The sequence below is a fragment of the Neolamprologus multifasciatus genome, chromosome 6 (assembly GCF_963576455.1).
Source record: "Neolamprologus multifasciatus chromosome 6, fNeoMul1.2, whole genome shotgun sequence".
Classification (NCBI taxonomy): Eukaryota; Metazoa; Chordata; class Actinopteri; order Cichliformes; family Cichlidae; genus Neolamprologus; species Neolamprologus multifasciatus.
This window is the reverse complement of record NC_140444.1, coordinates 14,206,654-14,232,971: the sequence shown is the minus strand read 5'-3', so window position 1 is coordinate 14,232,971 and position 26,318 is coordinate 14,206,654. Positions and strand designations below refer to the sequence as shown.

The 26,318-nt window shown below is 37.3% G+C and overlaps 3 protein-coding genes and 1 long non-coding RNA gene across 5 annotated transcripts; 2 read left to right on the top strand and 2 right to left on the bottom strand.

Annotated features, from left to right (window-relative positions):
- The first annotated feature begins 269 nt into the window (after positions 1 to 269).
- LOC146516631 (uncharacterized) lies at positions 270 to 11,834 on the top strand. Its single transcript, XR_014874611.1, has 3 exons — positions 270 to 694; positions 2,736 to 2,787; positions 11,440 to 11,834. It is a non-coding gene; the product is annotated as an uncharacterized LOC146516631 (long non-coding RNA).
- LOC146516632 (CD209 antigen-like protein A) lies at positions 7,043 to 11,120 on the bottom strand. Of its 2 annotated transcripts, XM_085163219.1 has the most exons (6): positions 10,962 to 11,118; positions 9,081 to 9,170; positions 8,818 to 8,904; positions 8,578 to 8,720; positions 8,375 to 8,475; positions 7,043 to 8,201 (listed from the first exon to the last, which is right to left on the bottom strand). In XM_085163219.1, the coding sequence occupies exons 1-6, from the start codon at positions 10,996 to 10,998 to the stop codon at positions 8,063 to 8,065; spliced, it is 597 nt and encodes a 198-aa protein (XP_085019345.1). In that variant the 5' UTR covers positions 10,999 to 11,118; the 3' UTR covers positions 7,043 to 8,062. The 2 variants fall into 2 exon arrangements, with proteins under 2 accessions (XP_085019345.1, XP_085019344.1); XM_085163218.1 differs by having other exon boundaries at positions 8,375 to 8,720; positions 10,962 to 11,120.
- Positions 11,835 to 12,730: 896 nt separating the features above from the next.
- LOC146516630 (CD209 antigen-like protein A) lies at positions 12,731 to 15,899 on the bottom strand. The gene is made up of 6 exons (XM_085163105.1): positions 15,853 to 15,899; positions 14,341 to 14,444; positions 14,071 to 14,157; positions 13,831 to 13,973; positions 13,628 to 13,728; positions 12,731 to 13,454 (listed from the first exon to the last, which is right to left on the bottom strand). Exons 1-6 carry the CDS (start codon positions 15,897 to 15,899, stop codon positions 13,316 to 13,318), a joined length of 621 nt encoding a protein of 206 aa, XP_085019231.1. The 3' UTR covers positions 12,731 to 13,315.
- A 2,915-nt stretch (positions 15,900 to 18,814) lies between these two features.
- On the top strand, positions 18,815 to 24,903 carry LOC146516629 (C-type lectin domain family 4 member M-like). The gene is made up of 6 exons (XM_085164255.1): positions 18,815 to 20,535; positions 20,788 to 20,877; positions 21,302 to 21,364; positions 21,490 to 21,632; positions 21,733 to 21,833; positions 23,764 to 24,903. The coding sequence occupies exons 1-6, from the start codon at positions 20,499 to 20,501 to the stop codon at positions 23,909 to 23,911; spliced, it is 582 nt and encodes a 193-aa protein (XP_085020381.1). The 5' UTR covers positions 18,815 to 20,498; the 3' UTR covers positions 23,912 to 24,903.
- Positions 24,904 to 26,318: the final 1,415 nt, after the last annotated feature.

The window sequence follows — 26,318 nt, the reverse complement described above, 5'->3', positions numbered from 1 at the left end:
TATGGACGCACAATTAATACAGCACAATTGCTTTAACTGAAGCAACTGAAAAACAAGTAATGCCAGAGTAAATGATTAAAAAGGTTTTAATAATAAAGTAATTGTATTTGCAAGTTGTGTTAAAGAAACATATTTAATCTATATTTTGCAAAACAAAATACGAACTTTCAATATAACCTTAACAACAATAATAATCTATTTTTTCATTCAGGTGATATTACATAACTAATAATGCTTCCAGAAGAAATACATTTGGTCATCCAATCATTTTACCTTTCCAAGGATAGTAGGCGGGCCCAGGAACATACGTTCTTTTAGAGCAGAGCTACAGATTAAAAATGCCCAAGGCAAAGCGGTCAAAAGTCTTGCTGTACTTCACAGCAAAAGATTCAAACTCAGCAGCCTGCAACAAGTGCTTTAAGGTGATACTGTGCAAAGGAGGTAACACCTTGAATCTGATGAAACACCTAGCGACGCATAGCGTTTTTTTTAAAGCTGAGAAATGCACCGTATTTGATAGCTTGCTGCGAGACCTCACACCGTGCACATCTACTGTGGGTGTGGTGCCTGTTATCAGACCCGGAGTTATCAACATGCCCCAAGAACCCGAAGAGGAGAGTCCTGGCCCCTAGCCCTGCCAGTGTAGCAGAAATGATCACGGATGATGATGGCAGCAGCAGCCGTTCTTCTCTGCGTGAGTAGCTTAATGTTGTTTGTGTGTAATTTACGTTGAGTAGGCTAACCACGTTATTAAATTAATGCACATAAGGTGAACAAACAAACACCATTGTAGTTACATGCGGCTGTCTTCTTGTTTGATAGAGTGATACCATATAAGCTGCAGAAAAGGCTAACATTGTTATCTTTTTACAAAAAAAACAGCTAAACATGAGAGGTTTTAGGACAAAGTTTGTGTTCTCCATTCTTTAAGCACCGGTTTGAGCACCGTTTAAGCACCAACACCGTTTCAAAAGTACCGGTTTGGCACTGGTATCGGATAAAACCTAAACGATACCCATCCCTAGTAAACACCAGTCACCAACATAAAAACACAAGTCATTGTCACAGTCCTGGGTCAGTGACCCAGTGTTTTGTTTTGTTTTTTATTATTATTATTATTATTATTATTATTATTATTATTATTATTACTTATCTTGTTCCCAGTCAGTCTTGCTCCGTGCTCCCTTTGTTCAGTGTCAAGTCTGTGTCTCTGAGTTATTTCTGTTTTACTTTGACGGTCCATTGTCTTATGCCAGTGTGTCTAGTTTTGCTTTCCCCTTGTCTTGTTATGTTTGATTACTTCTAACTGTTCTCTCCTCCTGTGTCCCATTCCCTCATTATCTCTCAGTTTATTTTAGCCCTGTGTTTCTCTCTGTCAGTGTTGCGTTGTCCCCTCTCCATGCTGTGTGTTTCTCCTTCCATGCTCCCTGAGCTCTCCATCCTTGGTTTCCCAGTGTTTTTGTTATTAGTTCCCAATTTCTGGTTTTGGTTTTGTTTTTGCAAGTTTTTATTTTGTAAAATTATGCTACTGCAATAAAGCAGCCTCTTTAAGTTAATTCCTCCTCCTCTGTTTTTGCGTTTGGGTCCCACATCCTGCCTGCCACACAGCCGTACCATAATAGTCATCTAAATCAAGACTGGAACTGCTGTCAAGTGTTAAAGATGTTGCAGAGATAAAACAGAAAACTGTTGAAAATGATCAGTTTGAAAGTGTAATGTATTACATGGAAAGGAAGAAAGCATTTCCTATTTAAAAGCTGAAGCAATCAAAATTGGGCTCCACGCTCCCCTCACTCATAAACAACAACAACCCAAAATGCTTGAACATCTTGAAGCAGCAGCAGGATACAAATTCACCATCTGAATAATGAAAAACATAATATAAAAACTAAAACAAAATAGTGCAAAACTGAGAAAGGATTACAATTTTTCAAACTGTAATGTAATTAAGTTTAATTCAAGTTTATTTATATCACCCTCTGATATAAAACATGTCATCTCAAGGCAGCTAAGACTTTACAGTGTTATATAGAACGGTGTAACTAATGAAACAATAAGAAACACATGATGCTATATTTCCAATCATTTGAAGTATTGGCTCCATATCAAATATACAAGAGTCAAATAAAATAATGTCATATAATGTTTTACTCTAATGTAAATACTTGTCTTACTTTATAATTCCTTTACTGCAATTTTAAAAACTATGCCGATAAACTGCTGTAACTGAGGTTGCTTTTATTTTAAGCATTAGTATTAGTGGTGCAGTAGTTAGCATTGTTGCCTCACAGCAAGAAGAGTTTGACTCCACCATCTGGCTGGGGTGTTTCTGTGTGGAGTTTGCATGTTCTCCCCGTGTTTGCATGGGTTCTCTCCTGGTACTCTGGCCTTCTCCCGCAGTCCAAAGATATGGAGTTACTGGGGTTAGCCTCTTGCCCTATGATAGCTTAGACAGGCTCCAGGCCCTGCCAGGATGAATTTAGTTTAATAACAAGAAGGATTCTTAATGCAACTCCACCAGCAGTTGGAGACTAGAACAAAGCCTGGCCACATACAACTAAGAACAGAGGAAACATGCAGGGACATCCCAAACCAGCCTGCGACCTTAACATTTTCATAACTGTACTTAATGTGCTTTGTCTCAGTAAAATATCTGAACAATTGAAGCTAACTGAAATGAAAAGTTTGTCATCTTTTCCCATCCAACAATAACAATTGTTTATTTGTTCTCACAGACAATTCTGATACAAGAGCAGATGCACCAAAAATGATGTGGAATACTTTTTTGTGAGTATGATGTTGAAAATGTTAAATGTTTTTTTTTTTTCATTCTTGTTATCACTTTGGTCCCTGTAATTATTTAATTATTCAGTTATTTCTGTGTAAGAATGTATTATTTTTTTTAACATTTTCAAATGGATTTCCAACATGGATGGGTGTACTTCAGGGGCAGTTTTTATTACATTTCTTCTATTAAAAAATCCTGGACCACAGTAGAGAGGACTTTCAGCAACGAGATGCAGATCTGGTGATTATTAGCAGTGAAGAGGAACAGGTAGAGTATGTAAGAGAGAGAAATCTATCTGCAAGAGTGGAAACAACATTTTAAAACTAGATGGTGGAAGATGACTAAGATTTATCTTCTTATTTCTTTTTCCTGTGAACAAGAACTTCATTACACAATTTAGAGATTTCACATAGATCGTACTGACTGACTCAGAGGAAGAGGGGACGTGGAAGTGGGTGGACGGGACTTTACTGAACAGAAGGTTCATAAATTCTTTTTTTTAATAATCACTAATAATGTGGCAGTATTGACCAATCATGACCAGTCATAAAACTGTTCCACAAAGTAGCCACATTTTGCAGAAGTAATGTTGGTCATGTTGTATGAACAGTTTAAAGACTAGTGTAGCTGAAATGCACTCACAAGTCAAATTATTGTTTGTCATGGTAAGTAATTGCTCAACCTTCAGCTAATTGTATGCTGTGCCTGAATGTTTCGTGATATGTTGCAGCATCTGCAGGTATACGCCTTAAATCTTGTAATGTTCAGAGACTTGAGTTCAGTGTATGTGTATCACTGACGATATTTAATCATTATTTGATTTATTTAGTAGTTACTGTTTTACTGATCCAGGTTGAACTTCAAGCTACAGCTAATTTGAGGACCTTGTTCCTGTTTGTTTATAAGTTGTTGATATGCATCTCTGATTTCGTGAAAAAAGCTGATTCTTTAGTTTCAGATGGCACAACGGGGAGCCCAACAGGTATAATGGCCGAGATGAAGACTGTGGAGAAATAAGGATTGTTAAAGATGAAAACAAATGGAATGACAGAGCGTGCAAAAGTGAAAACTTTTGGATATATGAAAATATTGTGGATCTGTAATTGGCTGTCAGACTAGTATTTTAGGCCACAGGGAAAACGGCTTATCATTATGCATGCAAGTTCAAACAAATATGGACATTAAAATTAAATTCAAGAGATTAAAAAATTGTTCTGACCATAGAAATTGCATAAACATAAGGATAATGACTGTAAAGTATATTAATGCACAACCAATAACAGGAAATATGTTGCGTTGCCACATGTTTCCTGTTTTTGTGAACATCTCCCTTAATGCACTTTCACAGCAACCAACAAGAGTTAGCAGCACTGTGAAATTTCTTTTACAAAGAAGGACAAATCAGGGACTTTGCTGTGTATTAATAAATTACTGCAACAGTGAAAACTGCTCAAGTGTGTGAACAAGAAAACCTCTGACTATGTAAAACTAACATGGTTATATTAAGGCAGATATCCGACTGAACTTTATTTCTCTGTAAGACAGTATTAGCGTACTACTACATACTAAATAATAACAATTGTAACTATATTTTTTATATGTGGCAGGCAGAGTACTTTGATGTGTTACTCATTAAGTAAACTTCTTGCTGTGGTTAGCACTGTCACCTCAGTTAAATTTGGCAAAGCCGTTCTGAATCAGCCATTTTTACTAATAAACTGTATAACACATGAAAAGGACTGAATTTCAGTTTTCTTATAAAGAACTTTATATTATATAGCACAAACTTTTCATTACTTTAGATCAGATTTATTGGCGATTTGTTTAAAAAAAAATGCCGAAAAAGATTTTATAGGTGGCTATGTTGTTTAAACATTTTCCTTTTGTTTTAATAATCCTGGTCATGCAGTTAAAGTATCATTGTGGAACTCAGCAATCTTTGTATGGAAGTGTGATTTGATGCTTGTATGTGTATGTCATATCTTATATATGAATATGAACTCTATGCAGGTCTGTACACCTTATAGACCAGGGGTGGGCAACTCCAGGCCTCGAGGGCCGGTGTCCCTGCAGGTTTTAGATGTGTCCTTGAACCAACACAGCTGATTTAAATGGCTAAATTAGCTCCTCAACATGTCCTGAAGTTCTCCAGAGGTCTGGTAACAAATTAATCATGTGATTCAGGTGTGTTGACCCAAGGTGAGATCTAAAACCTGCAGGACACCGGCCCTCGAGGCCTGGAATTGCCCACCCCTGTTATAGACTATAGATTTAGACTATAGGTAACAGCTAGATACTACTATTCAAATGCACTTAAATAACTGATCATTAGTTAGTGAGAGCACTTCTATAAAAACAGAGGTTTTGCCTCTACACCCACAACTGCAGTTTGGCCCACAACAACAACCTCATCATCAAGTTTGCTGATGACACCACGGCAGCCCCCTAAAATATAAGCTGTTTTTACTCAGGTTTTAACATTCTAGCTTTTTAGTACAAAGTTCACATGATGTCCAGTTGTGCCAATAATAACTGTCCACAGAAATCACTGCGAGGTAGTGAGTAGATGTCCTGTACCTGCCTCCTGCACATTCTACCGAGGCAGCTGTCTCTTACTTGAAGCAAAGGGAGTAGTTGAGTACTGAAGTAAACTATCTCAGCATGCTGCCGTCTCATATTTAAAAGTAGATATATATGAATGTTTTTATCTTAGTGGAAATTGGAAACTGAGTTGATCTGATAAGGGAGAAGGGGTAGATGTATTCTGTGTGCAGGAAGCTGTGTGCTTAAACCTGCCGATGTGGTCAAAAACGGAAGAAAGAAATGTAGATAAGAAGGTTATTGATTAGTTCTGCATTTTCTCACTATATGCCTTTGCCATACCACAGCAAAATAAGTTTGTCCTTAAATACGAATCTTGGTCTGGTGGCGGCAGATGGTCGCCCCTCCCTGAGCCTGGTACTGTTGGAGGTTTTTTCCTGTTAAAAGGGAATTTTTCCTTCCTACTGTTGCCAACAATACTACACTCAAAAGGATGTCACAATGGCAGTTTATTTGACTTATGATTACAGTTATCACTTTTTGAACACTTTTGTACAATTCAGTGTTTAAATAATGGTGCAAGTAATGGTCAAGTTGCAGATTTCAGCATCAGTGATGTTGAGATCTGAAACTTGACATGACAAACATACACCCTAAGACTATCTTTAGGATAAAGAACAAGCAGTTCTAGAAGTGATGATGTGGCACAAACAGTACAGATGTCAACATCAGAGGTGTACTTATAAGTGACTTAGGAGTGAGCAATGAATATACCAGATGCCCTTTATCCATTCATTCTCCTTATGTATGGACATTGCTTGTGGTGTAAAGTGTCCAAAGTATTAATACTCTTTGCTGACGTTACAAACATCTTCTGCTCTGGTGATGATGTGCAGAATTTATTGGAGGATATGACTAATGAAATAAGTAAAGTGAAGTTCTAGCTTGATAAAAACAAATTACCATTAAATTTGAATAAATCTAAACTTATGTCATTTGGAAATAGTAGTTTACGTACAAATGCTAAGATTCAAATAAATGGTGTTGATATTGAAAGAGTCAGTGAAAAATAAATTTCTGGGGATGATAATAGATGAAAAACTTAACTGGGGGCCTCACGTAAGATACATTCATTCCAAAGTATCACAAAGCATTGCAATACTAAACAAGGCAAAGCAGGTATTCAACAGAATATCACTTCATATTCTCTACTGTTCACTGATTTCACCATACATAAGCTATTGTGCAGAGGTCTGGGGCAACAACTATAAAACCACATTGCCTTCACTTTTTACTCTTCAAAAAAAGCAAAAGTTTGAATCATCCACAGTGCACGTTATAGGGAACATACAAACTCACTATTTTTGCAGTCTGAAATATTGAAAATTGTCGATCTAGTGAAATTCCAAACAGCACAAATTCTATTCAAAGCAAAAAATAAAGAACTGCCAGGTAATATTCAGAGTATGCTTTTTTGAAAGAAGTTATAATTCAAGGGGTTTTTGTAACTTCAAAACAGGGAAGGTGCGTACTACAAGAAAAAGCTTTTGTGTTTCTGTGGAACAGTCTGAATATGGAATTAAAGCAATGTCCAAACATAAAACAGTTCAAAAAGAGATATGAAAATGTGATATTCTCGAACTATAAAGACAGGAGAAATATTGAAATTAAGTGAATATCTCTATTTAAAAAATTTCATGATGTGATGTTATAGTATATAGTATATATTATATCAGAAATCTGTTCACTATTTTTATTACAGATTATATCAGTAAGGAAGCTGACTAAATATTAACTGATAACTTATGGCAAAGGGGTGGGATTAAATAAGTGTGCACTTCTTCCCACTCCCTTTCAACATGTAAATGAATCAGAACGGTAGCACTATTGAAATGTATTGACTTTTGTATAGTATTTTTTCTCTCTCTTATCTTCTTTATTAAATCTACCTGCATGCCTTCTGGCTGTGAGAATTACCTGTTGTAAAGCTATGTATGCTGTTTACATAATTCTATCATTAAACATAAACAGATGTTGCATGTAAAATGGCAATGGTTTTTGAATAGGAAAAAGCAATTCCAGGCCTTTTAATGAAGTATATGTCGTAATAACAAAATGGCACTGAATACAAGCAGTCAGAACAGTCAGACAACCTCACATCATTCTTTCTACAAATAATTTGGTTTTTTTTCTGGCACCCTTAAAAAATGGTAACTGTGACAATCTTCCACATGGGTATTTGCATTTTTCTCATTTAGTTTCCAAACTATTGAAGTCATTTACTTGTTTTCCAGCAACCAGGCTCATGTTGTCACACATAACTCGAGAAACAGTTCTTGCTGTTATAATGTAATGAAAAAAGTATTTTTGATATTATTTGCAAACACACATGATTATGTTTCCTTTAAGTAGATCAGTGCTGCCAACACATGTATAAAGAGTCTTTCTACATGTGTTGTACAAAGACACAGTGGGACAGAGGTATATATTATATGTATAAAAATAAGATAATCACATAATTTGAACAGTATTTAAATATTTTTCTATGTATGACATACAGACAACAGCCTGCACACCAACTTTATAAACAAAGTATTATGTTGGTTGTCTTTTCTTCTGCCTCTCTGCTTTCACTTAAAATCAGCTGACTACCTGAAATGAATGGTGATATTATATGAATACATTTATTTGTCATGATTTTACATCTTAATATTTTCTGGTGGGTTAAATTATCTATAAATTTTTTTCACAAATCCAGACATTTTTTCTGGCACATGGTGTATCATTCCAGGAGTTTTCTCTTTCATAGAAATAGATTTCTCCACAATCTTCATCTCGAAAAAGACTGTTAGGCTCGCCGATGTCCCAGAAGCTGAACACAAAAACAGAAAAAAAGACTAACCATTTTATACTGACACTGAAGTCATGGTATACTGAACAAACAACTACACACAAGGACAAGAATTTACACCTACACTTTATCTTAAAATGCAAGTTACCAATAATAATTTATTAAAGAGTCATGTAACAAACAAAGTGTAAAACCTGATCGTAGGTGTAGTCCCATCCACCCATTTCCATGTCTGTTCTTTTTCTGCGTCAGTCAGTCCAATCCATGTCCGATTTTTAAACTCTCTTATGAAGTTCTTATTCACAGAAAAAGAAATAAACAATAACATTAAATACATCTGAGTTTTACACTTTTGTCTTTGTGTCTCAGAAACAGATTTTGCTCCTATATACTGTACCTGTTCCTCTCTGCTGTTGATAATCACCAGGTCTGCCCCTCTCTGCAGACAGTCCTCTCTGCTGTCATTCCAGGTGTTTTCAGTAGATGAAACGTAATATAAACTGTGGTTGAAGTATATCCATCCTTGTTGGATATAGCGAGCTACAAAGGACAGTAAAACCGAACCTTCAAAATTATGCTCAAGAAAATAACAAACAGCAATGTTAATAATGATAATAATATTCAGCGTTACACTCACCTAATTCATTCATTTTAATATCTTGTTCTTTAGTCAAGTTTTTAATAATGGCCTCACAATCTGGTGTTGTTGTTGTATCAGAACTGTCTGTAAGAGCAAACATTTCCTTAAGTAACTACACTACCAGAGTGCCATATGAATGACCCTTTTTAATTAATTGCAATTCTTCAAACTTTAACAGTAATTCTGTATCATTTCTGTTCTTATATTATTCAGATGGTGAATTTGTGGTCACATTACAATGAAAATGTATATTGACTCACAAAAAGCCAGTCGCAGTGAAATGTTGAGTGTAGCTTGAAGAATACACAGAAGTGCAAAGCTCAAAACAACCAGTCTGCAGAGTTTTCTTTCTGTGTGCAGGAATCAAACAGATAAGAAAATTACATTTATTGTCATTATATAAGAATGTATAATGAAAATTATGCTGCACTGCCAGGATATGGACTCATGTATAATAATAATAATAATAATATAAACACCAACAGGAGAATAAACAAATGTATGGAGGGGTAAATAAAGAGGAAGTAGAAATGATAAACATGTTACATAATAAATATTGTATACATAAAAAAACAGTCTTGGGTTTAGTGGTTTTTGAGTTCAGTGTGGTTACAGTGGTAGAAATTAGCTGGTGTGCTAAACCATAAAGATTACACAGAGCACAGGTTAAAAACACCATCTCATAAATGTATATTTAAAGATGAAATATTGACTGCGTTCATTTCCTGGTTTGTCAGTAGTGGCTTCCAAAAAGCAAGTCTACGACACATGTTATTGAACAACACCAGTTGTGACACCAGTTATTCTGAAACACAGGGGGCAGGGTGGGGAAGTCAATAGGGACGCTGACAGCTGGGGCTCATAGGGAGGAGACCAGCGGCCGAAATATTGACTCTGTCTATTTCCTGGTTTGTCAGTAGGGGCCGCTGAAGACACCTGGACTGTATTTAACATTTGCCTGAACATACCTGTTGCCCAACAATGGGTGCTTTATCAAAAATGAAAGTTTTAAGCCTAATTTTAAAAGTAGAGATCGTTTCTGTCTCCTGAATCCATACTGGAAGCTGGTTCCACTGAAGAGGGGCCTGGAAAATGAAGGCTCTGCCTCCCATTCTACTTTTCAATATTCTAGGAACAACAAGTAAGCCTGCAGTCTGAGAGTGAAGAGCTCTACTGGGTCATATGACACTATTTATTATTATCTGATTATCTGATTATTTAAGACCGTGTATGTGAGGAGAAGGATTTTGAATTAGATTCTGGAATAAACAGGGAGCCAATGGCGAGAAGCCAATATATGAGAAATATGCTCTCTCTTTCTAGTCCCTGTCAGTACTCTTGCTGCAGCATTTGGATGATCAACTGAAAACTTTTCAGGAAGTTTTTAGGACACCCTGTTAATAATGAACTACAGTAGTCCAGCCTAGAAGTAGTAAATGCATGAACTAGTTTTTCAGTGTCACTCTGAGACCCGATGTTTCTAATTTTAGAGATATTAGGCAAACGGAAGAAAGCAGCCCTACATATTTGTTTAATACCTGCACTGAAGGACAAAAATGACTCTAAGGTTCTTCACAGTGTTACTGGAGGCCAAGATAATGCCATCCAGAGTAAGAATCTGTTTAGTACGGAAGACGATTAGGGCCACTGGGAAAAAAAAGTGGGCATATCTTTTTTCTTTTCTTTTCCAAATTCTGAGAAAAACGTCAGAATTATGCCTTTTTTCTCATTATTCTAGAAAAAACAGAAAAAAAGACTCACACACTTTCCCCCCGGTGGCCCGAATCCTCTTTCATAGGTTAGAGACCATATTTCTAAGAATTTTTGGGAAGAGTGCAATAACCTAAGTTTTAGCTGAATTTAGAAGAAGGAAGCACTGATACTTAGTTCTTTAAAAGAAGAAACTATTCAATATTTTATAATTATTAAATAAATTCATTAAATTTAATTTAATTGCATTAGTTTTTGAAAAAATACTTTGAATGCGGTTTATTCCCTAATCGTTTGTTAAAAAAAAAATCTTCCACCTGATTCCAAGAAAATCTAACAAGGTGGGGTTTTCACTCATACTCAGAGCTACAATAAATCATATGACACTGACAGACAGCATGAAAATCTTCTAAATAAATTGAATTACTTACTACTGGTCGAAGTATCAGCTCCATTTTCACAATCCATGTCAGATTCGTATTTAAGAACAAACTTATTTTGCTGTGGTGTGGCAAAGGCAAAATACTGAACTAATCCATAACTTCCTTATCTAGCTTTCTTCTGTTTTTGACAACATAGGTAGTTTTAAGCACACAGCTTCCTGCTTTGCTGTCTTTCTTTCTTAAATTGAGGTTTGTCAGTTGAGTCAGTTTTTGTCATAGTCCCTGGTTCCTCTATGCAAGAGGTGTCAAACTCATTTTAGCTCAGGGGCCACATGGAGGAAAATCTATTCCCAAGTTTAAACTCTACAAGATTATCTCGCGGGCTGGATAATACTTTTTTTTTTAAAACAAAAAACAAAAAAACCTGTTTGCGGGCCTAATCCGGCCCGCGGGCCGTACGTTTGACACCCCTGCTCTATGCTGACCTGCCCTTTCTGTCTCTCCCTCTTTTGCTTCTTCATTTCAGGGCTGGGTCCTCGTCAGTACCTCTCTGCCCTCCTGGCAAGGCACACTTGGAAGTTGTCTTGGCATTAACTCACCTGTTTTTCAAGCAGGTACTGTGTTAAGGACCCAAGAAGATTAAGTGTACGTCTGAGTACTGACCTTTGAACCCAGTTAAGCTAACACACAGCCAGGCCTCTGATTCCTCTGCTCTGTTGTTACTACCCGATTCCACTGTTTCATCAGTATGGCTTAATGCATCATGATTCATTTGTTTCTGGTTGTAAAACATACATGTGACTGTTTGGTGTAATGCTGTGTATGGCTGTTAAGTATATATTTTACTGTAGAGCATTAAACATAACCAGATATTGTATTATTGAACTGTTGTGTATGTTTTTTGTCAAAATAAAATCAAGACTTTTTCAAGAAATGATTTGTTCATCAAAAAAATAAATAAATCGACGAACAAAAATTCAGAGCAGTCAGACATATTTGAAAACTAATGGCATTTTGTGGCAGCATGAGACAGCTGTAACTGTCACAATCTGCTGTGTGGCAGGCAGGTTAGGACCCAAATGCAGGACTCCAAAAGCACAAAGTTAAGTCCAAAAACAGCTTTATTGCTGAGCTCTCCCAAAAACAGAAGATACAACAAAACTGAAATTAAGGTTAAACTGGAAACTACTCAGCTCACGAAACACAGACACTCTGAGGCCACAGCTACATACATGGATGACACAAGTGAGGGAGACACAGACAATATATACACAAAAGGAAATCAGGACAGAGAGGCAACACCTGGAGAACACGGCTGAATGTGATCTAAATGACGAGGCAGCAGATGCAAAACTGAACAAGAAGCACACAAGACAAGACACTGTCAAAGTAAAGCAGGAAGTCACACACGATGAGAAACAAACTTAGACACACGAGCTTTACACGGGGACCGGAGAGAAACACATGAACAAGACAGACTAAACAAGAGATGTGGAACACAGGAGAGGTATGATAACAGTAACCAAAAGCCAAGATAACAAAACCAAGACCAGAAGAAAGTACAAATAAGGAGCATAGCAGAATTTCATGACTATAAGAAACAAAACCTAGAACACAAACTTAACAAAATCCTGAATGGCAAAAAATGCAAAAAATAGAACTATAATATACGGATAATGCACTAGAAAACTAAACATTCCCAAAACTCAAAACCCCTGCATCACAGACCCTGGACCATGACAGTAACTGTAAACAGCCCAGTTTTGGTTGCAGTTAAAGAAAAGAAGAGAATAGCTTTATGTGGACATGTACAACAGAACTGTGGCAAAATCCATTTACATTTAGGCAATGTTTTTTTAAATGAAAATTTGAACATTATCTAAATTCTTTTCACACTGTAAAATCTAATATTGTGTTTAACTAAAAATATCAAGTACACTGAGTTTTTATCAACTTGTTTTTAGAACTCGGTTTAAGTAAGTTGCTAGTACTTTTCATTCAAAAAGCTGATCAACTCAGGTCATTTGAGTTGTCTTAAATTAGACAAACTAAGTAAGCTGAAAAATTTTACTACTCAGTGCGGAAGGATAAAACTATATGGTTTGAAATGCCACGTCACCACCTGCCTCACACAGATCAGTCCACATGTTTATGGCACTCAGGTTTTTTTCTGGAATATGTTGAGCAAAGCTGGAGAAGCTTCAGCTCAAGAGATTATATGACATACAGACAACAGCCTGCACACCAACTTTATAAACAAAGTATTATGTTGGTTGTCTTTTCTTCTGCATCTCTGCTTTCACTTAAAATCAGCTGACTACCTGAAATGAATGGTGATATTATATGAATACATTTATTTGTCATGATTTTACATCTTAATATTTTCTGGTGGCTTAAATTATCTATAAATTTTTTTCACAAATCCAGACATTTTTTCTGAAACATGGTGCATCATTCCAGGAGTTTTCACTTGTATAGAAATAGATTTCTCCACAATCTTCACCTCCATCAACATTGTTAGGCTCGCCGATGTACCAGAAGCTGAACACAAAAACAGAAAAAAAGACTAACCATTTTATACTGACACTGAAGTCATGGTATACTGAACAAACAACTACACACAAGGACAAGAATTTACACCTACACTTTAATAAATTATTATTGGTAACTTGCATTTTAAGATAAAGAGTCATGTAACAAACAAAGTGTGAAACCTGATCGTAGGTGTAGTCCCATCCACCCATTTCCATGTCTGTTCTTTTTCTGCATCAGTCAGTCCAATCCATGTCCGATTTTTAAACTCTGTTATGAAGTTCTTATTCACAGAAAAATAAATAAACAATAACATTAAATACATCTGAGTTTTACACTTTTGTCTTTGTGTCTCAGAAACAGATTTTGCTCCTATATACTGTACCTGTTCCTCTCTGCTGTTGATAATCACCAGGTCTGCCCCTCTCTGCAGACAGTCCTCTCTGCTGTCATTCCAGGTGTTTTTAGTAGATGAAACGTAATATAAACTGTGGTTGAAGTATATCCATCCTTGTTGGATATAGCGAGCTGCAAAGGACAGTAAAACCGAACCTTCAAAATTATGCTCAAGAAAATAACAAACAGCAATGTTAATAATGATAATACTGTTTAGCGTTACACTCACCTAATTCATTCATTTTAATGTCTTCTTCTTTAGTCAAGTTTTTAATAATGGCCTCACAATCTGGTGTTGTTGTTGTATCAGAACTGTCTGTAAGAGCAAACATTTCCTTAAGTAACTACACCACCAGAGTGCCATATGAATGAACCTGATTCAAGTTAAATTAATTGCAATTCTTCAAACTTTAACAGTAATTCTGTATCATTTCTGTTCTTATATTATTCAGATGGTGAATTTATGGTCACATTACAAAGAAAATGTAAATTGACTCACAAAAAGCCAGTCGCAGTGAAATGTTGAGTGTAGCTTGAAGAATACACAGAAGTGCAAAGCTCAAAACAACCAGTCTGCAGAGTTTTCTTTCTGTGTGCAGGAATCAAACAGATATGAAAATTACATTTATTGTCATTATATAAGAATGTATAATGAAAATTATGGTGCACTGTCAGGATATGGACTTGTGTATAATAATAATAATAATAATAATAATAATAATAATAATAATAATAATAATAATAATAATAATAATAATATAAACAACAACAGGAGAATAAAAAAATGTATGGGGGGGGTAAATAAAGAGAAAGTAGAAATGATAAACATGTTACATAATAAATATTTTATACATAAAAAAGCTGTCTTTAGTGGTTTTTGAGTTCAGTGTGGTTACATTTGTAGGGTAAGAAGAACTGTTCAGGAATCGTTTGGTGTGACTTTTTATGCATCTGTATCTATTACCAGATTATGGCGTAAAATTAAACCAACATTAAAACTAATACAAACATTATTAAACAATAAAAACTAAACTGAAGGAAAAAAAAACCACACATTCTGGAAAATCAGCTAAGAGCAAACCAGGATTAAACAAAAATGTATGTCTCAATCAAAATTAACAGCCAAAAAAGATTTCAAAACCACAGTAACTCTACAGTAAACCAGACTCCAGATTACATTCCCTGAAATTGGTCTTTTGTTTTTTTCAGACAATTTGTATGAAATTCTCTGTTCTATTTTTAGTTTGGTTTATGCACAAAACCTCAGCAACGTGTACATTGTAATATCTATAGATATGTTTGTGTTCTTTACCTGAGGGTGCAGGTCCAGTTGGTTCACGTTGGTTCACATACATGATTTTTATTTGTATTGCAGGTTAAGTTGGGTATTTAAGTCTCTGAGGTGATCAGTACTTTTCGAGAGTCTCTGAAGTTGTGTGTAGTAGCTCTGAGCTATGTGAAAATACAAGCGGTTCTCTATTTAACAGGAAGCCGAGGGCCCATTTCCTATACATTTCCTAAGCAAACACACACACAAAAAAAAAAAATTCCCCACACACCCCTGTGGGCGGTTTATCATTCAAGCTCAGGTCTTCTACCACAGGCCTGGGAGCTTGACGGTCCTGCACAGTATCTTAGCTGTTCCTAGGAGTGCGCTCTTCTGGACAGAGATTTTGTTCCTGGGATCTGCTGGAGCCACTCACTTAGCTTGGGAGTCACTGCACCTAGTGCTCCGATTACCACTAGGACCACTGTTACTTTCACCCTCCACATCTTCTCGAGCTCTTCTCTGAGCCCTTGGTATTTCTCAAGCTTCTCGTGTTCCTTCTTCCTTATGTTACTATCATTCGGAAACGCTCCATCTATCCCTACGGCCATCTTCTTCTGTTTGTCCACCACCTCTATGTCCAGTTGGTTAGCCATTTAGCCATCACCATTTTGTCCGTCTGTGTCTGGAAGTCCCACAGGATCTTAGCTCGCTTATTATCAGCTTATTATCCAGGCAGGGTACCTGATCACGGGTAGGGCGTAGGTGTTGATACCCCGGATCTTGTTCATACCGTTCAGCTGACTCCTCAGGACTTGCCTGACTCTCTGCAGGTACTTGGTGGTTGCAGTTTTCCTGGCAGCCTCTTTGCGGTTCCCATTAGCCTGTGGGATCCCCAGGTACTTGTACTTGTCCTATATGTCTGAAATACTGCCTTCTGGTAGTTCGATCCCCTCAGTTTTGACTACCTTCCCTCTCTTTGTTATCATCCGACTACATTTCTCCAGTCCGAACGACATTCCGATGTCATTGCTGTATATCCTGGTGGTGCGGATCAGTGAATCGATGTCTCGTTTACTCTTGTCAAACAGCTTGATGTCATCCATGTACAGGAGGTGGATGACAACTGTTTCCTTCCGTAGCTGGTATCCGTAGCCAGTCTTGTCAATGATCTCACTGAGGGGGTTCAGGCCAATGCAGAACAGCAGTGGATACAGAGCATCTCCTTGGTAGATCCCACACTTGATGGTGACTTGTGCTATGGGTTTGAAGTTGGCCTCTAGTGTAGTCCTCCACATCCCCATTGAGTTCCCGATGAAGGCTCTTAGGGTCCTGTTGATCTTGTACAGATCCATGATCCAGGTGTGGGGCATTGAGTCATAGGCCTTCTTGTAGAAAATCCAGGCAGAGCACAGGTTGGTCAGCCTGGTCTTGCAGTATCACCTGATTGCTTGTTCTACCATTAGCTGGTGTTTTGCACCTCTGGTATTCTTGCCAATCCTTTTCTGTGCCCCACTCATGTATTGAACCATATGTCTGTCCATCTTAGCCGCTATGATGCCTGACAGGAGCTTCCATGTGGTACCGAGGCAGGTTATTGTTCGGTAGTTGGATGGGCCCTTGTGGGGATCCTTGAGGATCAGGACTGTCCAGCCTTCGGTTTGCCATTCCGGGTGTCTCTCGTCAACTAGTAGCTGGTTCATTTGTGCTGCCAGACGCTCATAGAGTGCAGTCAGCTTCTTCAGCCAGGAGGCGTGAACCATGTCATGGCCTGGTGCTGTCCAACTCTTCATATTGGAGACCCTTGAATGTCTGCCACTGTGATGGTTACTGGACCCTCTTCAGAGAGGTTGCTGTGGTCTGCCCTCAGCCCTCCAATAGCCAATGAGCATTGCCATTATGGGTTGTATCCTTCTCCCATATGCTCTTCCAGTATTGCTCCGTCTCCAGCCTTGGTAGTGCTGTTCTCATGTTGTTCCCCTGTCACTGAAAGTACACCTTGGCTGGTTCTGTGGAGAACAGCTGGATTATTCTCCTGCCTTCAATCTCTCTGGTGTACCTCTTTAAGCGGCTGGCCAAGGCTGTGAGCCATTGCTTGGCAGTTTCCAAGGCCTCAGGTATGGACAACTTGCTGTACTTCTCAGGCACCTTCTTTGTCGCACCTTTCTGCAGCTCCGACAGTTGGCTAACCTCCCTCTGTGCTACTTTGTTCTTCCAGTATTGCTCCGTCTATAGCCTTGGTGGTGCTTTTCTCATATTTTTCCCCTGTCACTGAGAAAACTTCATTAAACAATTCAGAGAGTTCACATGGATCGGACTGACTGACTCAGAAGAAGAGGGGACCTGGAAGTGGATGAATGGGACTTTACTGAACAGAAGGTTCATAAATTCTCTTTATAATTTAAAGTTATAATCACTAATAATGTGTCAATATTGACCAATCATGACCAGTCATAAAACTGTTCCACAAAGTAGTTGCATTTTGCAGAAGTAATGTTGGTCATGTTGTATAAACAGTTTAAAGACAAGTGTAGCTGAAATGCATTCACAAATCAATAAATAAGTTTTTATCATAGTAAGTAATTACTCAACCTGAATTGTATTCTGTGATTGAATGTTTCGTGATATGTTGCAGCATCTGCAGGTATACAGAGACTTGAGTTCAGTGTATGGGGCAATATCTAAGATTTAAACAGTTAATCATTATCATTATTCATATTTAATCATATCATATTTATTTAATATTTTATCATTATTTGATTTATTTAGTGGTTACTGTTTTTCAAGCTACAGCTAATTTGAGGACCTCGTTCCTGTTTGTTCATAAGTTGTTGATATGCATCTCTGATTTCTTGTTAAAAGCTGATTCTTTGGAGACTTTGGAGAAATGAAGATCGTTAAAGATTAAAACAAATGGAAAAAACGTATGGATCTGTGAAAAGATTGTGGATCTGTAATTGGCTGTCGCATTAGTATTTTAAGCCACAGGGAAAACGGCTTATCATTATGCATGCAAGTTCAAACACACATGGACATAAACCTTTATTAATGCACAACTAATAACAGGAAATATGTTGCTTTGCCACATGTTTCCTGTTTTTGTGAACATCTCCCTTAATGCAGGTTCACAGCAACCAACAAGAGTTAGCAGCACTGTGAAATTTCTTTTACAAAGAAGGACAAATCAGGGACTTTGCTGTGTATTAATAAATTACTGCAACAGTGAAAACTGCTCAAGTATGTAAAAAGAAAACTTCTGACTATGTAAAAGTAACAGTCAGCAGATATCCGACTGAACTTTATTTATCTGTAAGACAGTATTAGCGTACTACTACATACTAAGTAATAACAATTGTAACTATATTTTGTTGCCAAGACAACAATGTGGCAGGCAGAGTACTTTGATGCGTTACTCATTAAGTAAACTTCTTGCTGTGGTTAGCACTGTCACCTCAGTTAAATTTGGCAAAGCCGTTCTGAATCAGCCATTTTACTAATAAACTGTATATCACATGAAGGACTGGATTTCAGTTTTCTTATAAAGAACTTTATATTGTATAGCACAAAATTGTCATTCCATTTGATCAGATTTATTGGCAATTTGTTTATAAAAATTAAATATGCTGAAAAAAAATTTATAGGTGGCTATGTTGTTTAAACATTTTCCTTTTGTTTTAATAATCCTGGATCATTGTGGAACTCAGCAACCTTTATATGGAAGTGTGATTGGATGCTTGTATGTGTATGTCATATCTTATATATGAATATGAACTCTATGCAGGTCTGTACACCTTATAGACTATAGACTATTGTCTCCACTCACAGGCTGAGGACCGGCTCCCCATAGGACAGTGTGCTGAGCCCCCTCCTGTATTGCCTTTACACCTAGGACTGCAGTTTGGCCCACAACAACAACAACCTCATCATCAAGTTTGCTGATGACACCACGGTAGTCGAACTCATGTCAAGGGGAGAGAAAAAGGGAGACAGAGAGGAAGTCTTAAAGTTGGCAGCATGGTGTTCAGATAACAACCTGGCACTGAACACCAAGAAAACCAAAGAGAACATTGTCAACTTCAAGAGGCACAGCACTGACATGGCCCCCTATTCATCAACGGTGACTGTGTGGAGAGGGTCCACACCTTCCGGTTTCTCCATGTCCTTATCTCCACTGACATCTCCTGGACAGACAACATAACAGCGGTGGTCAAGGCCCAGCAGCAGCTGCACTTCTGCTGATCTTCTACTGCTCCTCCATTGAGAGCCTGCTGACATACTGCATCACAGTATGGTACGGCAGCTGCACTAAGCTGAATAGAGTGAGGTTTCAGAGAGTATTCAAGGCAGGACAGAAGATCAGCGGCTGCCCTCTCCCCTCCCTGGTGGACATTTATTCTTCCCTGTGCCTCCGCAGAGCAGCAAATGTTGTCAAAGACAGCTCCCACCCTAGTTTTGACCTGTTCAACCTGTTTCCCTCAGGGAAGAGCTACAGGTGCATCAGCACAAAGACTGGCAGATGCAAAAATAGTTTCTTCCCAAACGCCATAACCACCCTGAACTCACACATGCACTGACAACACAGTTTCACCCCCCAATCCAAGGACTTTCCTCTATACACAGAATACACATCTACCATCACCACTGTGCAATACTTAATTTACATGCAATGACCCACACTGTGAATGTATAAGGTTATGTCTTTATTTATTTTTTCCCCCAATTTGTGTAATTGTACATTTTATTTATTTATTTTTGAATAGCCTACTGTTCATATGTAAATAGTCACCCACCTTTTCCCACATGTCTGCATTGAGTAGGAGATGCCCTGTATCTTATTGTACATGTGTATAGTGGCAATAAAAGGCATTCTATTCTAAAGCTGGGTCATGTAAAGGACAATGATCCCAAGCTCAGTAGAAAATCTGCAACAGAATAGCTGAAAAAGAAAAATCATGGTGTTGCAACACCCCACTCAAGGTCTAGACCTCAACCGGAAAAAATGCTGTGGTAGAAACTTTACAGAGCTGTGCTGAAATTAGTGCCTATAACCTTAAGGAACTGAAGCCATGGTGTAAAGAAGAGTGGGCAAAAGATCCTCCACAATGATGTGAAAGACTGATAAAGTCCCACAGAGACGTACTACTTTATGTTATTGCCAAAAGCAGATCTAATAGTTACTGAATCAGAGGGTTCATTGGTTTCTATGGTGGTAAGTAAGCAGGGGCAAATATGTAGCAAAAGTGTCAGTATTTTGAGGAACAGGAGGTTGTTTTTTCAGTGTTAAAAAGGGGAAACGGGAAAAAGAGAAATCAGTTTGTGGATAAGTTCAAAATATCATTATATGAGTACATTCCTTTATCTTATCCTGATAAAATAAAGAACAGCCTGAGATGGACTATGAAAATGTACCTGATACATCAGCAAGAAGTAAGTATCTTAAAGATTGTTTATTTGTTTTATTTCAGCTCGGCAGGAGTATGCGCTCCACCATCGTCCACCATCGTGGGCAATGTCAGAATCAGGTGAAGGGTTTTGTTCAAAAACAAACAGATCCAACCAACTGTGTGGAGTTTCTTTTCATCTGCTGGCAGTAATATGAAAATACTTTTTAGACATTTGAGTCTTTTTGCTGTTTAATAAAGATGATTTTGTGTTTGTCTATTTGATTTCTGCACACAGAAAGAAAACTCTGCAGACTAGTTGTTCTGAGCTTTGGACTTCTGTTTATTCTTCAAGTTATTCTCAGCATTTCCCTGCGACTGTCTCTTTGTGAGTTCACTTACATTTTATCTGTAATGTGAAATTCATCATTTGAATAGTGTAAGAACAGAAGTTAGAAATAATTACCATTACCATCGGAAAAACTGCAACTAACTCCACTTAATTCAAGTTTATTTTTACAGTACTCTATTATAACATCACAGTCTAATTACTTTGTCAGCAGTTTACTTAATGAGACCAAAACCTCACATTATCATATAAGACTGGAATAATTTATAAAATAATTACAAAACACTTACAGCTGTCTGTCCACTCCTTTAATAAAGAAACGTGGTCCTCTAACACATACTATCATATCACTGTATAATTTCTTCACTGCAAACTGTCTTGGCCTCCATCCATCTGTGGAATAACTGAATAAACTAAAGATATCTAAATCCATCCTTTAACATAATGTTTTATTTCACATCAGACCAGGCCACTAAAAATGAGACTAAAGAAGAAGAGTCACTGAGGAGGAAGCTGAATATTTTCGGTAAGTATGATGCTGGAAATGAAGAGTCAAATCTTTAATATTAGCCCATTTTACTAATAGTATTATCATTAGTGAAGTAGATGAAACCGTTTTCTTTTATCTTTTTATGTTTACATTTTGAACAGATCTCAATACACAACAAGGATGGGTATACTTCAGGGGCAGTTTTTATTACATTTCGTATATTAAAAAGTCCTGGAGTGACAGCAGAGAGGACTGTTTGCAAAGAGGTGCAGACCTGGTGATTATCAGCAGCACAGAGGAACAGGTACAGACTGTGATTCTGAAATCTGCAAGAGCTGAAACAAAATTTTAAGAACTGCAAGATTACTAAGATTTATTTTCTCGATTCTTTTACTGGGAACAAGAACTTCATAAGGCTGTTCAGGCGTAACACGTGGATCGGACTGAGTGACACAGAGGAAGAGGGGACGTGGAAGTGGGTGGATGGGAGTTTGCTGAACAGCAGGTCCATACATTTTTAATTTTTAATAATAAATACTGATAATTTATTAATCAATCCTAATCTCAATAAAACTCCACAAAGCAGTAGTAATCACTCATAATAAAATCCTCCATCCATCAGCAGCAGCACTTTATTCATCCTCACTGTGTGTTGTGTAAATATACTTGAAGTAAATGTATTATTGTTCAAAACTGGTATGATATTAAAATATTCTTCTATTAGAATAGAACAGAACAGAACAGAACAGAACAGAATATATTTTAGTTTCACATGTAAATATAACTAAAATAACAACTATAAAAAAACACATAAAAACTTTGTAGACATATAAAAAACTAAGTATAGACGTAAAGTTGTCATGAATATTTCAATATCCACACAATGTTTATGCTCAAAAAGAAGTAGGATGAAATTTGCATTTATTTGTTCCCACCTTATTTCAAATTCCATAATTTGCAAATCAGAATTCACAGTTTGGCATATTATCCCACAATATACATCTTTAACTGCATAGAAGTCTACACTCATATAAAATACTCACATAAAAGAATTAAAGTTCAAAAACCAAAACATTTTTACATTTGCCAAACCCCCCGTCATTAACACTCCACTAAAGCTCTGTGCTTTGTCCACATAATCTCTTTTATATTTGTTTTTAAACTGAGTTATGTTTGGGCATTGCTTCATATAGAATTACATCGATGTGACAGTTATCTTAATAAAAGCTTTAAGTTTGGGTTACTCTCGCCTTGATCTATATAAGATGTCACACTAAAATGTTTTAGATCATCAAAGAAATTTAAATTTTAGACAATGAAAACACAAGTAAACACAGAATGCAGTTTCTAAATGAAGGTCTTTATTAAAGGGGGGGGGGGTGAAAAAGCAATTTCATCCCTGTTTGTGGATAATGGCTCTCACTGTGGTTTGCAAGAGTCTCAAAGCCTTTGTTAACCTTTACAGACTGATAGCTGTCAGTGACTTGGTGGCATGGTGTGTTGATTTTTGCGATCTTTTAGGCTGCTTCACTTTGTCCAACTGGTTCTATTTAATTGATTTAATTAAATTATTGCATTTGGTAAATGGCCTGTGTATAGCGCTTTACTTGGTCCCGGACACTGGCGCCACCAGGCCCTCTGACCACCATCAGTAGGCAACGGGTGAAGCGTCTTGCCCAAGGACACAATGACCGAGACTGTCAGAGCCGGGGCTCGAACCGGCAACCTTGTGATTACAAGACGAACTGCCAACTCTTGAGCCACGATCGCCCCTTTAATTGATTCAACAGGTCTCCTAGTAATCAGGCCTGTGTGTGTTTAATGAAACTAAACTCAGTGGTTAATCACAGTGAATTCATGATTTAACAAGAGGGGTAGTTACTTTTTCAGACATATAGACCAGATAGGTTTGGATTACGTTTCTCCCTTAATCAATGAAATCATCATTTAAAAACTGCATTTTTGTATATACTCAGGTTATCTTTGTCTAGTATTAAAATTTGTTTGATGATCTGGAACATGTAGGTGGGACAAAAATGCAAAACAGGAAACCAGGCAGAGGGTAAACACTTTTTCACACCTCTGTAAGCTATAAGACAAGTACTCACTATTCAGTGGGTGGATATCTGTGACTAAATATCTCTTAATGTGCAGTGGTATCTCATTTTGTGTAACTTGGGTTTTGTAATATGCACACACTTTGTTTTTATCACTATCTGTTTATTACTTTATTCAATTTAATTCAGTTTTATTTATATACCACCAAATCACAACAGCAGGTGCCTCAATGTGCTTTAGGATTAGAATTAGGGTTAGGATACCGTGTGTGTAGGACTTAAAGTCAGAGCTAATTTAAAGACTTTCTCCTTTGTTTATAAGTTGCTGAAATGCAAATCTTCATTTCAGCAACTTGGCTGAAAGGCAACTTTCTTTAGTTTCAGATACTGGCGAACCGGTGAGCCCAACAGCCTTGTGAACGAAGACTGTGGCGTGATGGCAGCAAATGACGAAGAAAACTGCTGGAATGACGCAAACTGCAGAGATGAAAACTTTTGGATCTGTGAAAAAAAGGTGGAACAGTGATCAGTAGCAGGGAAATTGTCCCATCACATACAGATGTTTGTCTCGGCTGCTGGCTTGCTAGGTTGTGGAAAATCCTTTGAATTGATCATTTGTGAGTCTTTTATATCTGCTTTTAAATTCCTTAGAGAGACCTCTAAAGGGAAGTCTGCAGAGCATGTAGATCAGCGGTCCCCAACCTTTTTTGCGCCACAGACCGGTTTATGCCCGACAATATTTTCATGGACCGGCCTTTAAGGTGTCGCGGATAAATACAACAAAATAAAACTAGTACCGGTACCGAAAAAAGGAAGATTTATTCATAACACACGTGAAAAGACAAAGGAAAACCGAGTGAATGATAAAAAACGATAACAAAATAACGCCGAAAACCGATAAAACCCCTGAAAACTATACATTTCACACAACTCTCGCAGCCCGGTACCAAACGACTCACGGACCGGTACCGGTCCGAGTCCCGGGGTTGGGGACCGCTGATGTAGATGAAACCCTATTTAGAAATTGCTGTTAAACGTTAAGTCCCTGTCATTACTGTATACTTACTAACACATACATAGAGTTCCACTAGCTGATGCAATTTTTAAAATACTTCAAATGTTGAGAGAATACTAATATAATAGATGAGATTTTCTTATATATTACATTTAAAGTTCCGAAGTTCTCACTTTCTTGTTTGAATAAACTCAGTTTTCTGGTTTTAACATTTCGTTTAATCGGGGTATGCTGTTGCAAGCTATTAAAGAACACTTCTTTGTTTCTGTTCCGTAACAGCTGCTATAAATGCTACTAAGCCATTTTTCACATAACAACGCTAAGCACTGAGATCATATTACTGCAAATACAACAAGACAAAAGTCTCTGTACAAAAACAAACATCCTTGATTTGTGAGCATTAAGAAATTGAAACATATTTTTCTCTCTATCTGCATGTAGCTTTACTTAATTTGAGTGTGTGAAGGAAAACTGTGCATTAAAGTGAACTTCCTTATATTAATGTTTCTCATTTCTGATGCAAAAGAAAAAGCAAAGAATAACAACATATACAAGAGCATTGGTGACTTTTACAAAGTATGCGCATCAGCAGCCACTTTGTAACTTTGTAGTTCTTATATAGTTATAATTTTCTATCCTACTTGAGCAGTCAATAATTTTTGTTCGCACACACACACATTCGTACAAGCTCATTTTCTGCTGAACCAGTTTCTATTTAACACACATGAAAACTGATGAAAGCATGTTCCATATCTTGCTCAAGGACACTTTGACATGCAAACTGGAGTAGTTAATCAGAGCAGTTAATCCTGGAATATCTAGGATGGACAAAATTTCACAAACTGACTTGTCGTAATGGTGGCCATATGGTTACAGCCATATGGATAAAATCATGCTAAAAAGCCTCTAAAGCCTCTATTGATCATATTAACTATGTATCACTCACACAGGAAAAAGAGTATTGCAACATATTTTTGCATGTGAGATGTACACTTTCAAAACAGGACAGACATACAGATGATACTCCCCCTGTTCCTGTTCAGATGCTGCAATGATAAAAACCTGATGAAGCACACATTAAAGGGCGATATCTATGACAGCTCTGTAGCGTTCTTATTTAGATATCATGCGCAAGTTCCTAAATGAGCTTTAGTCAACACACCTGCTGTTTATTCTTGAGATTTAAAAAAAAAAAAAAGAAAAAAACTTCACACCCAGTACACCTCTCACATCCGAATGAAATGTAACTGACATGAAATTAGAAGTGAGAACTTCTTTCTTTTTATCTTCTTCAGTGTCCCATCCCACAAGGCTCAGTTCAACTGTGCGGTATTTACCTTTTGGTGGTTCAGTCTTTAGTTATTTAAAGCAGAATGCAAAGTGTTATGTTAAGGCACTAACATAACACCATTATTTCATGTTACAAAGTTGTGCCAAAGCTCAGTGTTGGGCTTTAATTCAGTGCTTTTGTTTAGTTAATCCTTCACCTTTATTTCTTTCTTAATAATGTTTTCTTATGTTGTTCATTTTATCTTCTTCTTTCTTGTGCTCCCTGTATGGGTCACCACAGAGGATCATCTATCTATCCCCAGTATCCTCTTCGGTCACACCACCTCTCTACATGTCCTCCTTCATTATATTGATGAATCTTCTCTTCCTCTTTTCTTCTGCCTGGTAGCTCCATATTCAATATCCTTTGTCCTGTTTACTCTCTCTTCACCTCCAAAACAATCTTTAAATAGCCCAGTCCTATCTACACCACAGTAGGACAGCTTGAATTCACCTCCAATGCTCCTGTCTTTCCTTCCCTTCAACCTGGTTTCCTAAACACAACAGTATAACTACTTCCATCATATCTCCATCATACCTGTTTCTTTATCAGCCATAGTCCCTACATTTAAAGCCTTCATGCTGTCTA